We start from the raw sequence: 20,215 nt of genomic DNA on the forward strand, positions 1-20,215 counted from the left end.
AACTGGAAGAAGCAGCAGCCATGGAATTGCGTACTGCCTGTTGCTCCAGTTGGAGTTTAGCTTGTTTTGCGGAGGCAAGCTTTTAACATTAGCAAATTATCATATTAGAACCTGCAGGGTGAGTCGTTTTTAAATGTGCATTTATTTTGATAGACGGATCAATGTGGGCTCCCGGTTTCAAGCAGAAATCCCACCTCTTAGAGATCGGTCTCTGGCAGCCTCCGACAAGGCCAAGGCAGAACTGGTGTGGCAGCCATGGGAGGAGCTTGAAACGGATGTGTCTACTCAAGAGAATGGTAAGGAGCTTGGAAACTGAACTACTGTCTGTGATGGTTTAAGTCTTTAAAATTGCTGTGCGGTCAACCACTAATTTCTGTTGACCATTGAGCCACTGTAAAGGTTGAGGCTTGCCAAATATGAAGGGAAATCTAGGTAGGAAATTGTTGTGAAGGGATGTATAAGATGACCTTTTGGTTTTCTCTCTCCCCTCCGCCCCGACCTGCACCTACCGCTTGTCTTGTTTTGTGCTGTGACAGTGGAGAACCTGCTAACTGCTGCTTGCTCAAGTATATTTCCCGGCGGTGGCACCAACCAAGAGCTGGCATTTCACTGCTTACATGAAACGAAAGGAAATGTTCTGGTAAGTCTCCAGCAGTCGTCAGTGCGTCTAATTGGATTTGGCAGCAAGGCTGTTTGTATTGGTCTCAGCGAGGGAAGTACTAGCCAAGTACTTGCCAAACTTATGCACTCTGCACACTTTCACCTTCTACAAGGAGTGGCTATGTTAGAATCCTGCGTTTTGAAGAATGTGCCTTTTGGCAGTCTCCTTCCTTTCTTCCCTCATGCCTCCCGGTTTCACTGCTAGTGGTGCATCTTCCTCTTAGCCAAGTGGTAGAGCATCTGTTTTGCATGCATTATGGCGTGGGATCAACATCGGGCATCTCTGGGTCTATCTGAGAAGGCCTGCTTGAGACCTTGGGAAACACTGCCTGTCAGAGCAGATGTTTCTGAGCTTGAGAGCAATGGCCTTAATCAGTATATAAAACATAGGAAGCTGCCTGAAACTGGTTGATCTAGCTCACTTCTGTCTACACCAGGCACCCCCAAACTCAGCCCTTCAGATGTTTTGGGACTACAACTCCCACCATCCCTGACCACTGGTCCTGTTAGCTAGGGATGATGGGAGTTGTAGTCCCAAAACACCTGGAGGGCCGAGTTTGGGGGTGCCTGCTCTACACTGTCTGGCAGCAGCTCTCTGGGGTTTCAGGCAGGAGCATTTCCCAGACTTACCCAAAGATGGTTCCTCGGGTTACATACGCTTCAGGTTGCATATGCTTCAGGTTACAGACTCTGCTAACCCAGAAATAGTACCTCAGGTTAAGAACTTTGCTTCAGGATGAGAACAGAAATCGTGCAGCGGCGGCGCAGTGGCAGCAGGAGGCCCCATTAGCTAAAGTGGTACTTCAGGTTAAGAACAGTTTCAGGTTAAGTGTGGACCTCTGGAACAAATTAAGTACTTAACCTGAGGTACCACTGTATAAGACAGCTTCATGTGAACTGCAAATGTCTGGTTCTATTGGAAAACATTTTTTTAGCTGTTTGAGAAGAAGGGTCAAAAAATAAAAGTGCAGGTGCACAGCTAGAAGCACCAGATTAGTTCTGCCAGTGGGCCTGCACCACTATGTCCTCACTGCCATCCTCACTCCCATTCCATCCCAGGAAATGTGTTTGTGTGTGTTGGAAACTTCATGGGTAGGAAATAACAACAACAACAACAACAACAACAATAATAGAATTTATTTTATTATTGTTATTATTAAAGTAAAATTTCACTTTTTCACTTCAGTTGGAAGCTGTATCTAATAGGAAAGTTTCCCCTGTATAGTATTGGATCAGATTCCTATTTATTAATTGGCTCTGTTGAGTTTTACCAATGGAAAGGTGAATATAAATTTAAGAATTAAATAAGTACTTTAGCATCTCCTGCCACCTTGGGGAGACTTAATTTTAAAGTCCACCTATTGCTGCGTAATGAAACTGCTTCAGTAATACCAGCACAAGTGCTTACAGGTTTCTTGGTAAGTCTCTTCAGAGTACAGATACAACTTTAATAGTATGTCTTTCCTACATTTTGCCTGAGCTCTAGTCATAGCAGCTGATTTCTTGGAGGGCTGAGAATGGTTTTGGACTCCAGTTATCTCCTTGCTTTGGAGTATTGTTTACTTGATTAAACACGGGCGTTAATGGGCTCTCAGATGACTCATTCCCTGGGTGGGAATTCCTCTGTAATTGGACACGTGCTGACAGGTACCATTATCAGTTGAGGTAACACTGCTGTGTAGGCGAAGAAATGTAATTAATTATGCCTCAAATACCTTCATGGGTAGGCATGAAGTGCTAAAACCATGCGGAAGAGGGATCTTTTTAGAATAAGACAAAATGTAATCCTTTGATTGTGATTGGATTATTTGAAATTCTGTTTTAAAGAGAGACAGACTAACTGTTCTGGCTGTCCTTTTTTAGAACACACTGCTCTTCAGCCCAAATCAGTCTTCCCCTCCAGCAGTTTGGGACTACAATTCCCATCAGCCTCAACTGGCAAAGTCATGCTGACTGGGACTAATGGGAGTTGTAGTCCAAAACATCTGGAGGTCACCAGGTTGAGGAAAACAACTCCAAACAACGATAAAAGGATGTATGTGACAAAACAGGCTTTGGCTCACAGAACATTATGTTACTTTGTACAGTGGTACCTCGGGTTAAGAACTTAATTGGTTCCGGGGGTCTGTTCTTAACCTGAAGCACCACTTTAGCTAATGGGGCCTCCCGCTGCCGCTGTGCCGCCGGAGCACAATTTCTGTTCTCATCCTGAAGCAAAGTTCTTAACCCGAGATAATATTTCTCGCTTAGCGGAGTCTGTAACCTGAAGCGTATGTAACATGAAACGTATGTAACCAGAGGTACCACTGTATTTGTTAGCCTTCTTAAGGTGCCCCCAGTCCTTGTTATTGCTAAAAAGACTTAACAGCTCCCATGCCACCTACTTCAAAAGGTTAATTACAAGGATGAATAAGGAGACATGGGTCACGCTGAACCTCAGGTGGGCTCTATATACATCCCTGCAGTAAACAATAAGGGTTGTGACTTCTTGATGTAAATGCACTTGTTTGGGTTTTACTGTTATTGATAAGGCTTTTTGTGTGTGTGTTCCCCCACACCTCAGGCTGCGCTGACCAAATTGCTGCTGAGGAGGTCTTTGTGGCCTGCAAACCACACGTTGGCCGACTATCACTACACAGGTATGCTTGGGAGCAAGGCAGTGGAGACAGCTGCTTCTCTACCCTCCATTTTCTTACTCTGATAATTACTGTTAATGCATGGGGGAGAGGAATATAATTTGATTCATACTGGGAGAGCCTTAAATATCTATTTGGGAATTAGCAGCATTGGGTGGTGATATTACTGTCCTGCTTTTGCCTCAGTGCATAGTGAGATCGGTGCAAAGCTCACCTTCACGTATCCCAAACTGCACATTAAAGAAACCCGTATAACCATGGAGGCGTGGTATTTTAGGATTGTTTATTCAGAGTTGTTGCTTGCCATGGGATAACTTAGTTGGGATTACTTAGCTGGGGTAATTAGCAGGAACCACTGAATCCCTATTACAGGTTTGAGGAGAAAACATTTATTTCTTTAACGGCACCAAAATAGCATTTGAGAGTAAAACTGGTTTTGCAGCTGGAATCACCAAATGCGATATATATAGAAGAGTGAAATGGATAGAATAAAATTGTACACAGGCTGCCCATACCCTGGGCTAACAGCTTACAATTAACGATACAGTACTTATCTTTGCTATGGCGGATACACTTAGCATTGCTGAGATAGTGGCGCTGAGGATCCAGTGGCCTCACTGAAATTTCTATATAGCAGCGGGATAATAGAATATAAATGACACAAATATGACCCACTCAAGCGCAGACAAGACAGCAAGAGTTAGGACGGAAATGGAATGAATGAATCACTTACAATTATCTCTTCTAAGTAATTGTTACCTGTGTCTGACATCAACCTTTGGAGAGGCAAATGGCTATTGATCAGGTTATCAGTTGGACAGGGCCAGTTGGAAGGAAGGTTTTGTTCTCACCAAGGCTAATCAAGGTCAAACAGAGGCTTATGTGTGCAATACAATAGATCACGTGCATAATTTGAAATGCCATAAATACAATGGTATTGTATTACCGTCTCATGAGAGCATGTAATTGCCTTTCAATGAGGGCAGCCAGTCTATATGTTAGGGTGTGTACACCGGCAAAGAGTCTGTACTCGTTGCGCAGTCATCTGTAGAGCAAAGCTAAAGGAAGAAGCCGTTCAAGGACAGGTGCAGCGTGCAAGCTGTGTGCAAGTGTGTGTGTGAGAGAGAATGGTAAACATTTTGAACACCCACCCTGCTGGATATTTGGACAGCAGGGAGACATAGAGCAAAATTGAATTACGTTATTTGTCAAGTTATTTTTCTGCATTTTGCTGTGAAGATACAAATGGTGTAGAACATCCACAAGCACCATTCCGGATCATCAGTTGCTTCTTTGTACTTGTTGTTTTTCCTGTGGAACCAAAATGCTTTCAACTGGATCCTGGAGTATCTATGACAACGCGTGGCTGATTTCAATATAGGCTGCTTTTTAGAAAAGATGCTAAAAATACCCTTTTGTATCTAATGTGGTGCGTGTGAACTTGTGAAAATGATGACTAAAGACATGGAATAAAGGAAATGGACAACTAAAATCTTAGGAGTCCTAGGTACAATTTAAATGAATCATTGTATGGGTAGTGTCTGCCTCATTAGTGTCAAAGTTATCTATCACTCATAGACAGAAATCAACTCCTACTGCAAGCTTTACTTCTGCGTTAGAAAATGGAAGTTATTTCTAAGGTCATCATCAATACGTTCATTTCTAAACCTTGGGCGACATCTAACTAAGCCATACTTAGACTAAATCCACTGAAATCCGTAGACTTAAGTTCATTGATTTCAGTGCATTTACTCTGATTAATATTGGATAGCTCCCCTTTCATGAAAGGAGAAAGTGTTTTGGGGATCACATTCACTCTTGCCCTGTAACACTGTGAAGGAGAAAGTAACACTAAACACTTCTCTAGTAATCAAAGTGTTTTAGACTATGGGTTTGATCCTAAGTTAGGTTATACTGGTAGGGACACCCTGAGAGAAGAGGTTTCATTCATGGGGATGCAGAAGGAAAGGGAGGTGATTTTCACCAGTCTCTACTTTCCCCCAGCAGTTCCTTTGCTCTTTGAAAATTGATGGCAGACGATTGGGGGGACAGCATGGGAGGCAGTGCAGGAGGCTGCATGGGGGAGATTGGTGCAGAATTTCACGCCAACCCTTACTCCATTGGGACCCTCCACTGGATCCCAGTTCCCTTAGTGAATGGAAGGAGCCCTTCTGTTTGTTTAGGGTTAGATGGCATTCAAGTCTATGTGTATATGGTTCAGCTTTGTCTGTTGCGGGAGTATGCTATCATTTGAGACACACCAGTAGTGAGACTCACTAAAGTATTTTGAGTATGCAGTGGTATAATTTGTTTAATGTAAACTAAAAAGGAGGGTTCTGTATAAATGCACAATAATTTTATGGTGAGTGGGCTAGTTAATAGAGGTAGACTACTTAATACTAAAGAGTTAGCTAAAAAGAACACAAGATTAGGATTTTTTTTTTCAATGTATAGCTTCAAATATGCTTGTCATAGCATTTTCCTACAAAAAGTTTTTAGAAAAACAGGTGTTCACATAAGAGCAATAACATCAATACAATCCAGACAGGGTAGCAGAGGTATGCAAGAGATATACACCTTAACAATAAAATGTTTAAATGTCTGGAAATAATCTTGAAAAGGTAATGAAGTTGTGTTCCACTCTTTCTTTTCAGGATCAGATAAGTGGAGCACACTAGAGAAAAAGCTCTTCAATAAGGGGATTGCCATCTACAAGAAAGACTTCTTCCTGGTTCAGAAACTTGTGAGTTGCTTGTTGCTTCCTGAGTGCATTGCAAAATAATTGATCTGCCATTGCAGGACATATGCAAGTGTCACCGGATCATTAACCTTGGGGATTGCTTCATCCTCTAGCTGGGAACTTGTGTTCCATAGTGTTTATTCAATGGAGTATCTCACTGCCACTTTGGAAGTGAGATTTTTCTGTATACAGATAATCTCTCCTCAGTAGGAGCCTCTATGCTCTCACATCCATAGTGCAGTGTGACAAGTTTTTATTTTACTCCGATCTCTGTAACAACAAAATATAGTCACAACATACTTCAGAACGTAGTTTTCTGGAGATGATACCTGTGGAGGGAAAACACTACAAATGAAACAGGAGGAGCATCGGTTGTGAACACACAAAAAAACCAGTGTGAGACCTGCAAAACACATCTTAAAATATTAATAAGGGAAATTGAAAGAGGAAGGGAGCTGAAGGTGTAGTTTTGTCAGTATCTACATTGCCTGATATCATTCATCTAATTCTCGGGGTGTTTTACACCATTACGTGAAAGATGGACAGGACCAGTGATAGGAAGGTGGTTGTGGGAATTCATGTTGAGGAGACTTGAAGTTTTGGGTATTTTTTCCCCTTACACATTTTTTTCCTCCAAAATTACGAAACATTGGAAGAATTGTAGTCATAGAATTATAGAATTGTAGAGTTGGAGGGGACCTCAGGGTCATCTAGTCCAACCCCCTGCAATGCAGGAATCTCAACTAGATCATACATGGCAGGTGGCCATTCGGCCTTTACTTAAAAACCTCCAAGGAAGGGGAGTCCACCACCTCCCAAGGGAGTCCATTTCACTGTCAAGAGCTCTTACTGTCAACAATCCTGATGCTTAGTTGGAATCTCCTTTCTTGTAACTTGAAGCCATTGGTTTGGGCCCTAGCCTCTGGAGCAGAAGAAAACAAGCCTGCTCCATCTTGCCTGTGGCAGCCCTTTAGATATTTGAAGATGGTTATCGTATTTGCTTTCAGTCTCCTCTTTTCCAAGCTAAACCTACCCAACTCCCTCAACCGTTCCTCATAAGGCTTGATCTGCAGACCATCTTGGTTGCCCTCCTCTTTACAGCGGTGAGAGCCAGTGTGGTGTAGTGGTTAAGAGCAGTGGACTCGTAATCTGGGGAACCGGGTTCGTGTCTCCGCTCCTCCACATGCAGCTGCTGGGTGACCTTGGGCCAGTCACACTTCTATGAAGTCTCTCAGCCCCACTCACCTCACAGAGTGTTTGTTGTGGGGGAGGAGGGGAAAAGGAGATTGTTAGCCGCTTTGAGACTCCTTAGGGTAGTGATAAAGCGGGATATCAAATCTAAACTCCTCCTTCTCTTCTTCTTCATACATTCCAACTTTAGATTCCCCCCCCCCCACCACTTCATATTGTTAGCTTTCTGAGTCTTTGGAATGGGCTAGAATTAAAGTCTGTATCAATAGATACAGGGTGGTAGTCAGCTAAGTTGAAGACCAACCATAATTTTTACTTTTATACCTACATCTGAAATCTTCACGTCGTCTGGGAGTAAGCCTTGTTTTATTTGGCAGGGCTTTCGTCTCAGTAGACATGGCTAGAATTGCACTGTAAGTCTGTGATTGATGTTGATCAAGCAAAGCACCAGACAGTTGACTGCAAGCCAGGATACACTGTTATTGCATGTGCCCAATAGAATTTATGAATCTCTTCCTTCACTTGCAGCAACCTATCCCCATTCCAGCTCCCATGTTGCAAGCAAGCAAGCTCTGTAGGCCAGGAAACAAAAGGAAATATCAAATCATGCCAGCCTTCAGAAAGGATAGGCATGAATGAGCTCTTAGCATTGTGGCCTGTGGCTTTGAAGCACATAGGTGTGGGAGTGTATGAGTGTGAGTGACAGACATATTTATTGATGATTATTATTATTTTCATTTTCCTCCCATTTCTTCCCTTGTCTCTTCCCCTCCTCCTCTCAATAAATTCTACAGATTAAAACAAAGACTGTGGCTCAGTGTGTGGAGTTCTATTATACATACAAAAAGCAAGTAAAAATAGGCCGGAACGGGGCGTTGATCTTTGGGGATGTCGATGGAGCCAGCGAAAAAGCGGTTAAAGATGAAGTGGAAGTAGATATCAAGGTAATGTTCGGAATGCCAGCTTCACCCCACAAAATTATGCTACCTACAGCTGTAACATTTTTTGTAAAATTGCACGAGACAGCTATGCAGCCTGAGCACACAAGTTGTCCGTTGGGTTCTTTTGTTCATAATTTTTATTATTTTCATTAAACTTCTCAAACAACAAATATAACCACAAAAATCATGTCAGTCACAAGCTTCTGCTTCGCAAAGCACAGTAGAGAAGCAAGGAAGGTATCCAGCAATGTAATTTATGAGTATTCCTGTCTTGTACATTCATTTTATCTTCAGGTAGGTGGCCGTGTTGGTCTGATGCAGTCGAAATAAATAAATTTTAAAATTGTCCAGTAGCACCTTAGAGACCAACTAAGTATGTTCTGGGTGTAAGCTTTTGTGTGGATGCACACAAAATATCTGAAGAAGTGTGCATATCTGAAGAAGTGTGTCTGAAGAAGTGTGCATGTGCACGAAAGCTTATACCCAAAACAAACTTAGTTAGTCTCTAAGGTGCTACTGGACAATTTTTAATTTTTTAAATTCATTTTATCACAATGATCCTTTGCCTCATGTATTACCCCACTTTCAAATGAGCATTGCACATAAGAACACAATGTAGCACAAGTAAAATATACAGCACCAACATATTTAATGTACTTTCATACAAATCAAGTGTAAGGAGGAGCCTTTTCCAGTTTCCCAACACATTTATTAAAACTTGAGGAGGTTCTGTTGGAATGGTGCTGACTGGACTCCATTGGACTTCTTAAGATCCCCTTCCTGGATTCTGCCTTTGCATTGATTTTTCTTTTAAAAAACTAACTTGCTTCCCTTCTCCGCTTTTTTTCTTTTACTCTTATGAAGAGCTCCCATAGGCTTACGCGAACTCTTCCTCCCCGAACGTATAACGAAGACTATGAAAACACTGATGAAGAGGACGAGGAAGTAGAGGATCGGTTGGTTATAAAAGAGGAAGAAGTAGACACATATGAGTTTCATGACAAGAACAGCAACACCGCATACCCCAAACCCACACAGACGCTACACACTGAGGACCAGGTAGGTGTAGAATGACTTGTGGCATGACATCTAGAGGGATCGTGTGTTACATATATTATTTAAAACTTTCTATTTTGTAATTTGTTTTTTAAAACCCAAACTGTTAATACGTTTAATTTAATTTAATATTTACATATCTAATCCCCTTGCCTTAGTCACTGGATTCATCCCACCGCCGTATAGATTTGATTGGTAAAATCCTCATCTCCATTGTCCAGCATCCACTCCCATAGGATTCCTAGTTGTTCCATCTTGCAATAGTTTTTCCTTCCTCCGAAGGTCGGTACTCTCCTCGTGGAGAAACAGCAGGAACCTGGTGCTCCAAGAGCAGCAGAAGCCAGAGGCAGAACTTCAAGGAGGACAAAGGAGACGCCCATTAAATATCGGAAGACTTCTCCACCTGCCCAAAAGAGAAAAAGAAAACCAAAGCCCAAACAGGACACTGTCAACAAAGCCCAGAACCAAGATGAGGAATTTCCATGTAAAAAATGTGGAAGGTAAGAGTGGGAAAACTCAGAAACGAAAATAAGGGGTTCCATTTTTTCTTTTGTACAGGAGGAAGTAAAAAAAATTGTAGAACTAAAGAAGTGGTAGCCTATTTTGCTGGGGTGGAGGCGGTGTTAATCAGTGTTTTAACAGCTCCGATAATTATGTTATTGTAGTTTTTCATTTAGTCTTGTTAACATTTGAAATAAAATATCTTTTCTTTAAAAAACCAAAAGGTGCTTCCTGCAGTTGTAGAGATTCCTTAGTGTACATGTGCATCTTGCCAGAAAAATACCATGGTCCGTTTCAGAAGTTATGTACATTTTGCCGATATGAATGGTATGATTCCTGCAGAGATGAGATGCTTCAGGGAGTGTTTTAGAGGAGTCTTTCAGTCGACACTGAAGTCGTCATATTTTCCTGTAACAACAGATACTAGTTCAGGATTGAACATGTAGGCTTCTACTGGAGGTAGACTAAGAAAGAGAATGTTTGTTGCCTGCAGGGTCCATTGGGCTAGAAAGTGTTGTTCTCTGCCAGGTTTGCATAAACCCAGTGAACTGTGAGCCTTACTTGGTACTTAAAATGATGAAATGAAGAGAGTGAAATCACTATCCTTCTTTGGCGATCACTGTCCATTGTATTCACAATTGTGTTGGCTGGTGGTCAACACTGTTTTCCAGTCACTTCCCCAGATGCAAAAGAGATGAAAGCTCACTAGCATTCCTAGTTCTGTCTTCTTGCACTTGTTTCTGAAAGAGCCGTAGACATATTGAGGGTCAGTTGCGTTTATTTTAAGGATGATACCCTCCAGATGTTGTTGGACTGCAGTTCTCATTATCCCTGGTTAGGGACTGTGCTGGCTGGGACTCTGCAACAGCTGGAGGTTCCCCAGCCCTGATGTGGATAGAAGATAGTCACGATACTTGGATTTTCAAAAAGTGTTAGCCAAATCTCTTGTTGAAGCTTGCTAAGAAAATGAGCATCAAGTAAGTAACTAGATCAGAAATGGAAGGATGCAAACCAACTGTGAAGAGAGAAATCAGTGATTTTAACATCAAATTACAATTGCTGGAGATAGGGAACAAGGTGCAGATGATTTCTACCTACATTGGAGTAATGGTGTTACTTTCACTCTTTTTTTTGCTTGTAAACTTCCAGGCACATTTGCATATGAGTAAAACATCTAGCTGAAGCTTATTCAGTGCGTTAATCTGCTAGCAAGAGATTTTCTTTTTTTTAAAAAAAATAGCTGCTCATATCAAGTTAAGGACCAGTTGGATGTTTCAAAAAAAACATTTGACCTGTGGGGAAGACCTATACAAAGGTGCCTGACCCTTTCTGTGTCCCAGCTAGGTTCCCTTTGCTGTTTTCGTCATGGAGCTCATTTCTAGAAAGCAGGCAGCCACACAATCTAGACAATGTTTGGTGTAAAACCAGAGTGAAAATCGTAACAGTTCAACAGAACTCCTACTAAGTGCCATGCTTTATGAGAGGGAGCTGGCATGTCTCGCCTTGCTTATAAGATTAAATTTTGATTAGTCAGTCACCTTCATGACTTTCTATATTTCTGTAATGATGTTTCATACTGTATGCCACCTTGCTATTTGATATGGTGGCATAGAAAATGCTTTCATAGACAAATAAGATCATAGTCTGTTTTGTGGGCCTGTTAAACCTAGGCCAGTCATGGATGATGATGTACACTGGTCCCAGGTGACAGGAGGGTTAGGCTGACTAGACTGTTAAAGAGCTACTATAGGTAGAGTCGGTGTCTTAAACATGCACCGTGGAATTATTCAAGATGCCTATGCCATTGCATAAATTGCTTTTGAAACTTCATTTGGTGTTCAAACAGGCTTTTCATGCAGCACTGTGGGCAGGAGGAAGTTGCTGTGCAAAAGATTTTTTTTTTTTTTTACATGCAAGTCCAAAGTTTCCTTGGGCATATGGAGCTAATTATGTGGTTGTTTGGATCCAGACCAGAACTCACATGGGAAGCCCTGGACAAGAGACAGGCCCTGTTCAGCAGACAGGATTAAACAAGGAGAGTGCAACAGACATATATATTTCTTTTGCTTGGTCTTGGAATGGAGTTCGGGCTTTGCAGAATGACAGGAGGCATGTCAGTCAAGCCAGGATAATCACAGAAGCAACTGGGTGTACTATTATTGGATATAATATACCTTGAGTGATTTCTCCCCTTATTGTATTTCGGTAACTGTGCATCTTATTCAGGGTTTTTTTTGGTCTTAAGTTGTGCCTTTTTCTCTTTAAAGACAGCTTACTGTAACAAAGATACATCAATAGTGGCTATTAGCATAAAGCTAAGATTGGAAACAACCATGTTCGTTGATCAGCAGGTGCCAGGGACAAATGGGAAAGCTCTCTCCACCAGGCCCTGTTTTTTGTTATCCTTTTAGGGGCATCTGACCAGCCCCTGCTGGAGACAGAATGCTGGACTAGACTCACCATTAATCTGTGTCCACAGCTGCCTGTACCTCAGATTAAGTTAGTATGTTGGCTAAGTACAAACACATAGCTAAAGGAAATCACAAGGGTTGAGTCCACAATCACTTCACAGAATCTGCGCTACAAGCACAATATGGTTTGCTACAGATATTGCAGCACATAATCACGGAAGACTCAAGTTTTTATCTAGGCCTCCCAGTTCACTTATCCTCCCCAATGGCCAACACTGAGCATACATTAAGAAGAACACGGGAGCAGTTTTGTTTACTGCAGTGCAGTTTTCACTGGTGACCTTACCTGGGCAAGTTAGCATCTTTTGAGGAGGAGGGTGAATCTCTCCGATTTACAAGAGAGACCAAGTTGAGCTAGAGTAAGTAACGGTGCTGTTATGTATTTTCCTCCAGAATCTTCTACAAGGTGAAAAGCCGCAGTGCTCACATGAAAAGTCACGCTGAGCAGGAGAAAAAGGCCGCGGCTCAGAAGCAGCGGGAGAAGGAAGAAGCAGAGGCAGCGGCGGCAGAGGCGGCGGCGCGCAGCCAAGTTCAGCAGGCGGAAAGCAGCGACAGCGGGAGCAGCAGTGGCAGTAGTAGCAGCGGCAGCAGCAGCTCAGATGACGACGGAGAGGTGTAGCAGAGGGTCATGGGAGGAGGCTGCTGGAGCTGGGCTGGCCCTTTGAACCTGGGAAGATCTTTTCCACTTGCTGCACCTGTGTAGCTCCACATCTGAACAGACACCCAGCCCTCTTGCTTCCACTTCCTTCCTCGCCTCACTAACACGGACTGGTGGATTTTGAAAAGAAAAGAAAACCATCACCTTGGAAGTTTCTACTTTTTAAAGAAAACCAAAATTTTATGAATCACTTTATTTATAAATTAACTGTTTCGGTACCGATTTGAACAAATGATCATGGCATGGAATTCAGCTTTCCTTCAGTTCAAATTACCCTTCCATGGGATCTCTGGGAGTCATGAGAGCAGTGGCGGGGTGAGGGTGGGGCGTCAGGGTGAGAAATCTGCTGGGGCATCAGTTCTTGTTCCCATACTGTTTCGTCCTTTTCCAACCTCCAAGTTTTACCTGCAGTTCCACACTCATTAACTTTTTTCGTCTGCCTGGTTAGGGCTTCAGCCAATACATGTTTTACCTCCTCCATCCTTTGTTACGAGAATTTATTTTCCAAAGGAAAAAGATGTCCAGAAAAATCTGGTAGGGAGCAGCCTCTGTGGGATGACCTTTGAGATTAAAAGACTTGTATTTCAAGCACAGGAAGCCACATATGTTGCTAGCATTAATTCAGCCTCGCCCTTGGCTGTTGAATTTAGAAATGCCATGCAGGATTGACCATATATCTTGCACACACTTCTGGCGACTGGAGGCAGGGGCTGTTGCTGACACCTAAACTATTGGAATGGTCAATAGCTTTGAGTGCAGAACACAGGCTTTTCTTACAGCTTCTGTCCCTGGGATTATGGATAAAAGGAGCTCAGGTTAATAGGATTGGGGATAGAGAACCTTAGAGAGCCACTGACAATCTGAATAGATGAGATTGAGTTAGATGAACCAATGGTCTGATTTGGTGTAAGGCAGGTAAATATTCATACATTGCAGCTACTGTGGTATTTTTGGCAAAAAGTGGCAGAGAGGAAGCCTTTGGATTTCACCCTGAAGCTGCCTAATTAGATTGGGGATCATGTTGTTTATTTACCTGTTCGGTCCTTTTTCAATACCTCCACAAAAGAAAAGCTACTAAAAGAGGATGAAAAAAATTAAGCATTGTATGTTTTCCTTCCTTCCTTCCTTCCTTCCTTCCTTCCTTCCTTCCTTCCTTCCTTCCTTCCTTCCTTCCTTCCTTCCAAAAAAGGCTTTGAAAATACCCTTATGAGAACACTTGACTGATATATTCATTCATTCCTAAGCATTTTGCAACCTACACTGCTGTGCTTATCATTTGCCAACCAAAGAAGAACCTTCATTCAGAACTTGCACAACTAGCACTCCGTGGACCCAATACATTTTTTTTTTTTAAAAAAAATGCAAGATATCCAGCATATTGGGAGCGGGGAAACTAGACTTGCAGTGATAGTGGCCCAGGATCTCTCTCTTTGGAAGAAAACATTAGTAAAAGTGGTACCTCTAGTTGTGAACGTAATTTTTGTTCCAGTGGTCCATTCTTAACCTGAAACTGTTCTTAACTAGAGGCGTACTTTTGCTAATGGGGCCTCTTGCTGCTGCCGCTGCACTGCCGGCACACAATTTCCGTTCTCATCCTGGGGCAAAGTTCTCAACTTGAGGTAACTCTTCCAGGTTAGCGTAGTTTGTAACCTGAGGTGTTTGCAACTCGAGGTACCACTGTACTTTAATTGGCACCTGTGCTATCATTGACTGCGGCGTTTGCAGTTGTCATCTTACACTGTGTAGAGAGAGCTATCACCACATATCAACAGGTGAAAGTCTACTGGTTTTCAATCTTGTAGTGGAGGGAGAAGCAAAGCAGAAGGCATTTCTGTCCACCAAAAAGTTGCCCCGTCAATAATTGGTATAGATATACATAGAGCACTTTAACTGAAAGTGTTTAAGAACACTTAAACTGAAATGTTGCTGTCAGTAGTAGGGCTGGTTTATTTATTATTATGCTGAGGGACAGCTATGATGTGTGGCCACTGGGTAGCCCGAGGATTATGACTTTTTAGTGACTATATCTGTAAATTATATTCGGGAAGGTCTAGGACTGGGCACTAAAATTCCCGACTTCACAGATCTATAACCTCCTAGTTATGCAAATATGAATTAATTCATTTGCCATTTCAATTTTCAAACTTGGTGTTTTATTTGCTCCTAAAATAATGATCTAAAATAAAGGGCTGTTAACTGGGAGGAGGAGAAAGTAAATCTTCATTAGCTGTTAGCAGATGCAAGCCACACAAGTAGGTTTTTTTTAGCCCTCTAAAACCGTGAGGAAAGTGAAAGCTAAGATGTTGAGAATTTTGTAAACTGCATTATTAACATTGTGCATCGGAAGTTTTGAGTGTGTCACAATGGGATTGTGTCTTTGTGGTTTTCTGGATCTCCTGAAAACTGCTGAAATCACAACTCTCTAAAAGTGTACATAGAAGTGATAGAAAAGGTCGCCATAAACTTCACCTTTAAATCCCTTTTTCCCATTGCCAGTGGCAATCTGATTGACAAGTGATTATTGAAATACTTCCTCCCTCTGAAGAAATTGGTTAATTTGAGTAAAGCATAATAAGGTTCAATCTAACTCAGCTAGATTGCTGTTGACATTCTGAGAGCTGAGCTGCATGAACAGAGGAATCGTATATATTGTAGTTTTTACTGGATTAAAAGTGTAGCCTCATGATTGCATATTTTAATGCTGTCACCCATATTTTTTTAAAAATGCACAGATAGAGCAAATACCCTTTACTTCCAACATGGAAAATGGTGGCCTTGGTAATGGTGCACATGGTTTTGCAAGCAGGAGCTTCCAGCTTCCAGCATTTAAGAGTTTACGATGGCAGACCTAAGAAATGCATCTGCCTAAGGATTTTGGAGAACTGCTGCTAGTCAAAGGAGACAGTAGTGCGCTAGATGGACCAATAGGCTTGATTCTGTATAAAGCAACTTAAAATGTGTTTAGTACTTCATAATGGAAAAACTCGCATGCACAGAAAAAATTACTGTCTGAACATTTCCCAACTAGTATAATGCAAATTCCACTAGATTTCTTATAGGAGTCCTTCCAGCACATCATAAAAACAGTCTTCAATCAGATGGGCCAAGTTTTGTGTTTTTTCTTATTACTATCTTTTTTTTTTTCAGTTTCAGAAATTTATCAATGCAATCAGACTATTTTCTTCACTCCTTTGTTTTGATTTGAACCTTTGGCATTCAGATTATAAAAAATTGCACAATCATTTGTGATACATCATAGTGAAGAAGTATATTTCCCCCCCCCCCCTTTTAAACCTGGCTCATTCTGGGGTGTGTAGCTTTTAATAGCATCTTCTAGAAATGTCTTTTCTCAACTCTTATTTTCTTTTCTTTTCTTTCTGCACTTAACCTAAGACTTATTCCTGCCCCGAGGTGCAAAAAGTTTTAAGATATTCACTAGAAAACTGGACAGAAATCTGCCCCCTGGCCATGCATTAATGCTCTGAAAAAGAGGTCTAGATAAGAAACTGATATTTTTAATTTTTTTTAAAAAAAGGTCTGCTTTAAATGTGGGAATGAAATTAAAACAATGTTTTATACAGAGAGAGACTATATTTTATAGAAGTGAACAAAGTAGCCAGTGGGCATTTTCTTGAAAGAAAAAGGTTGTGTGTGTGAATCTAAGTAGCAAATCTCTCTTCTTTGGGGTGGGGAAATGTACATGTAATTGATCTGCTTCCTTCCCAAATACAATTTGCACAATCTAGCACAGAGCAGTTCGGACTTCCTTGTGTCCTGCCTTGTAGCTATGAAAGAAGAGGCTCCACAGATATGACTTCAAAATCTTATTTATAGTATATGAATAAGAAAGATCACAAGTCAGTCTGGGAAAAAAGTTAATTATCCCCATCTGTTAAACTTTGCAAGAGATAAATTTTTAATTGTTTATTTTTTATTGTAACAAAATGGAAAACACGTCTATAAGGGAGTGGATTCTGCGTCATGTCTGTTTCAAAGGCATGGGACATAATCCAGTAGATTAGCCATGACTAAATCCAATTGAAATAAACGGGAATTCATAGCAAGCTCTGATTTTTATTTCCCATTCCATTGTTTTTGGATGGCCTTAGGCCAGGGGTAGGCAACCTAAGGCCCGGGGGCCGGATGCGGCTAAATCGCTTTCTAAATCAGGCCCACGGACAGTCCGGGAATCAGTATGTTTTTACATGAGTAGAATGTGTGTTTTTATTTAAAATGCATCTCTGGGTTATTTGTGGGGCATAGGAGTTCGTTCATTTCCCCCCTCAAAATATAGTCCGGCCCACCACATGGTCTGAGGGACGGTGGACCGGCCCGTGGCTGAGAAAGGTTGCTGAAAAATGTATGTATGCAAGAGAAGTATGTGCAGAGGCATCTTTAGTGATCAGAGATCCACACATGCAAATTGTGGGAGGAGTTAGCAAATGCTGTCCCCTCCTTTATGAAACAGAGGTGAGAACAAAGTTCTTGTGTTCTAGAACACTGGATTTCAAGTATTGAGTCACAGTCTAGCCTAAGGTGGATCTAAACAGCACCACTTCCATAAATCAAAATACACACTAAAAATTAAGTAGTTGATCCCCAAATACGGCTCTCCCAAAATTAACTAGTGTGTCCCAAATCCCAAAAGGTTGCTAACTGCTGTCTGAAAATGAATTTGCTTCAACACTGTGAGGGAAATCAGTGGTATAAATGCTGGGTTTAGCGTGCTTGGTTCCAAAATGCTCAACGCCATCTTTAAATCATTGCAACCGTTACTCGCCTTGGATACCTACTTCCATTATCTTGATTTTTTCCATATTACAGTGCATCTATAATTGACATTATTTTATGGCCAGTGGTCTTCATTTGGAGTTTCAGATTATTTTAGAAACTAGCAATAGCTCTGTTTTATGTCTTAGCCTGGTCAATGGAAGTATTTTATAGTCAGGTCCTAATAAATGAGAAAATCCTTACAAGTAAGTTCACAAAACGTAGTAGCCCACAATTTTTGACCAGTCCACTTACCCAGCCATCTTAGTTAATAATTTGTGGCTCCTTTTAATGACCTGAAGGGGTGTGGGAAATCTTCCTGTTTCCAAATACTTCCATGGCTGGTTACCTTGCAGCTGTTTCCCTTCACCACAGACAATCAAGTGCATGGCTATCTTCAAACCTGGATGTGTGGCTCTTGATGATAACCACTCCTGCTATTGAGCTGCCAATGGTATGTGGAGAATCTGGCAGACTCCCCACTTGGTGCTTTTCTGTTGAGTAATAGTCAACATCCTGTGAGAGAGGATGTTTATGAAGATGCTCTCTTGAGGATTAGCTGAAGCTCTACAGTATGATGCAGTTTCACATTCAGCACAGCACTTTAAAAAGTTGTTTTCAAGGCGGATAGCAAATTTGGGAAACTGACTCGGTCCTGCAGCAGACATTAATTTCTGATTGCTGTGCATCCTTTTTTAATTGAAAAGGAACTGGACAGGCAAATAGTTTCCTGGCTGAACTGCATTCCTGTAATACCACTTTAGTGAAAATATGCATGTCTACTCAGTAGCCAGCCTTACTGAAGAGCAGATAAGTGTGCTTAAGGCTGCAAGTCTAAGCCCTGTTACTAGGGTGTCAGACCCACTGGGTTTTGTGGCATTTTCAGAAAACATGCCGCATATCCCAATGAACATAAGATGGTTGAAGCTTCAAATTAATGCCCTCTCAGTCGCTGGGAAAACACCAGCTTGCCAGTCCATGCCCATGTTTTGTGGTAGCATAGCCAAGCAAATCACTGGTGTAGAGAACCATAATTTCAGTTGCATTTAAGACAGTGAAGAGGTGGTGGGGTGTTTATATGTATTCACCTGGCTTTGTTTCCAGTTTCCCACCTGCTAGCAAGGGATCTTAAAAGTGTATCTCAAAGGGTATATTTTTAAGGCTTTTTCTGTTTGTCAGTCAATACTTGTGTCCCAAGACTTGCCCATGCACTTACTTCCTCTACTGCAAGTTCACACAAATGGTCTTCTAGTGAGCACTTTGATAGGAGTTAATTCAGTATTTTTGGAGGATAGGGAAACGGCACAAATGCTTCTGCTTCCTTGGCTATGTCTTTTCCCCCCGCACCCCCCCCAAGAACCCCAGATCTTAAACCCATCCACTGGGTTCAGCTGTTCCTTTAATCCCTTTTATATGCCGCTATGCTGCAGCTGAAATCCCCCCAGAACAGTGACTGTGCAACTTCATTCATTTCAGAGGGGCTGCTCAGAATTCCTGCCCCAAGCTGCGTTGAAATGAGTGAAGGTTGTGCGACTGGCTGTAGTGCTTGATAGGCTATGGCTCTAATCTCCAGCTGCTTACATTTTCTTTCTCTCCTGCCCCGACTCACCCCCTTTCTGGAATATGGGATTTATATCAACAGCTGAACCTATAAAGATGCCCAGCTGCTTATCATGAGAAAGAGGTGAATATATATTTTTGTAAAATATAATTGTGGCTTTTGTTTTTAATACCACCTCTTTTTTTGCATCTTCCAAGTTTTATGGTTGTTCTGAAGCTCAGATTTGGTACAAATTGGCTTTCCTGAGTCTATGTTTTAATTCGTAACGCTAGAGTTTTTGTGGTGTACAGAAATAGTCTGCCTTTGTGTAATTATTGTATAAATGCTTTTTATCAAAAAAATATAGAGCTTTTATTTTAACAAACATGCAGGAACTGCCTTTTGTGTATTTACTGCACCTTTTAAAAGACTGTTACATATTAAAATATTGTACATACAAAAATATTATATACCTCTTATGTACAGATGTGATAGACAATTTATTTTTGTGCTTTTGTTTTTTTACAAAACATTAATACACTAAGAAGTCTTGCTGATGTGACTTAATGTACTCATGTAACTTATTTACTTCTGAATGTTCCATTGTATCTTTTCAAACCTTTTATTAAATAAGGTTTAAAAGCAACTTTTGTAACCCAAGTTTTTTCTATTATTATTAAATGATCTGAGAGAGGGTAGTAAGCCTTCCCTCTCCATCTACTAAGGTGCTTTTGGTTTGTATTGACATAATTAAATATGATCCGTGTGCGCCAAGGAGTAGGTGTTGCTTTCCTGCTGGCAGTTTTGATTTTTGTGTACGGTTATTGGCTCAGTCTGTCCTCATGTCAATAATAATAATAATAAATAATAATTTTCATTTCTTACATTCTGCCCTTCTTCTCAAGAGAGCTCAGGGCAGCTATCAGTAAGAGTACAGCATTAAACAAAAGTAGAACCAAAGTGCTAAATAGAACACACTTTCTGGAATAGGGCTGAAGCTGTTGCCTGAATTAACAGCATGGGGGCAATCTGACCTCTACAGGGAGAGTGC

The 20,215-nt window shown here is 41.4% G+C and overlaps 1 protein-coding gene across 3 annotated transcripts in view; it reads left to right on the forward strand.

The window, feature by feature from the left end:
- MIDEAS (mitotic deacetylase associated SANT domain protein) overlaps positions 1-19,810 on the forward strand; it is a 75,726-nt gene extending 55,916 nt beyond the window's left edge. For all 3 annotated transcript variants that reach the window (XM_081889634.1, XM_081889633.1, XM_081889635.1), the window contains exons 6-13: positions 154-296; positions 537-640; positions 3,224-3,299; positions 5,951-6,039; positions 8,022-8,171; positions 9,033-9,227; positions 9,507-9,724; positions 12,590-19,810. In XM_081889634.1, coding sequence (XP_081745760.1) covers positions 154-296; positions 537-640; positions 3,224-3,299; positions 5,951-6,039; positions 8,022-8,171; positions 9,033-9,227; positions 9,507-9,724; positions 12,590-12,815 — 1,201 coding nt within the window. In that variant the 3' untranslated portion in view covers positions 12,816-19,810. The remainder of the gene's footprint in view (positions 1-153; positions 297-536; positions 641-3,223; positions 3,300-5,950; positions 6,040-8,021; positions 8,172-9,032; positions 9,228-9,506; positions 9,725-12,589) is intronic.
- The last annotated feature ends 405 nt before the right edge of the window (positions 19,811-20,215 follow it).

This window comes from Podarcis melisellensis, assembly GCF_964234715.1.
Source record: "Podarcis melisellensis genome assembly, chromosome: 1".
NCBI lineage: Eukaryota > Metazoa > Chordata > Lepidosauria > Squamata > Lacertidae > Podarcis > Podarcis melisellensis.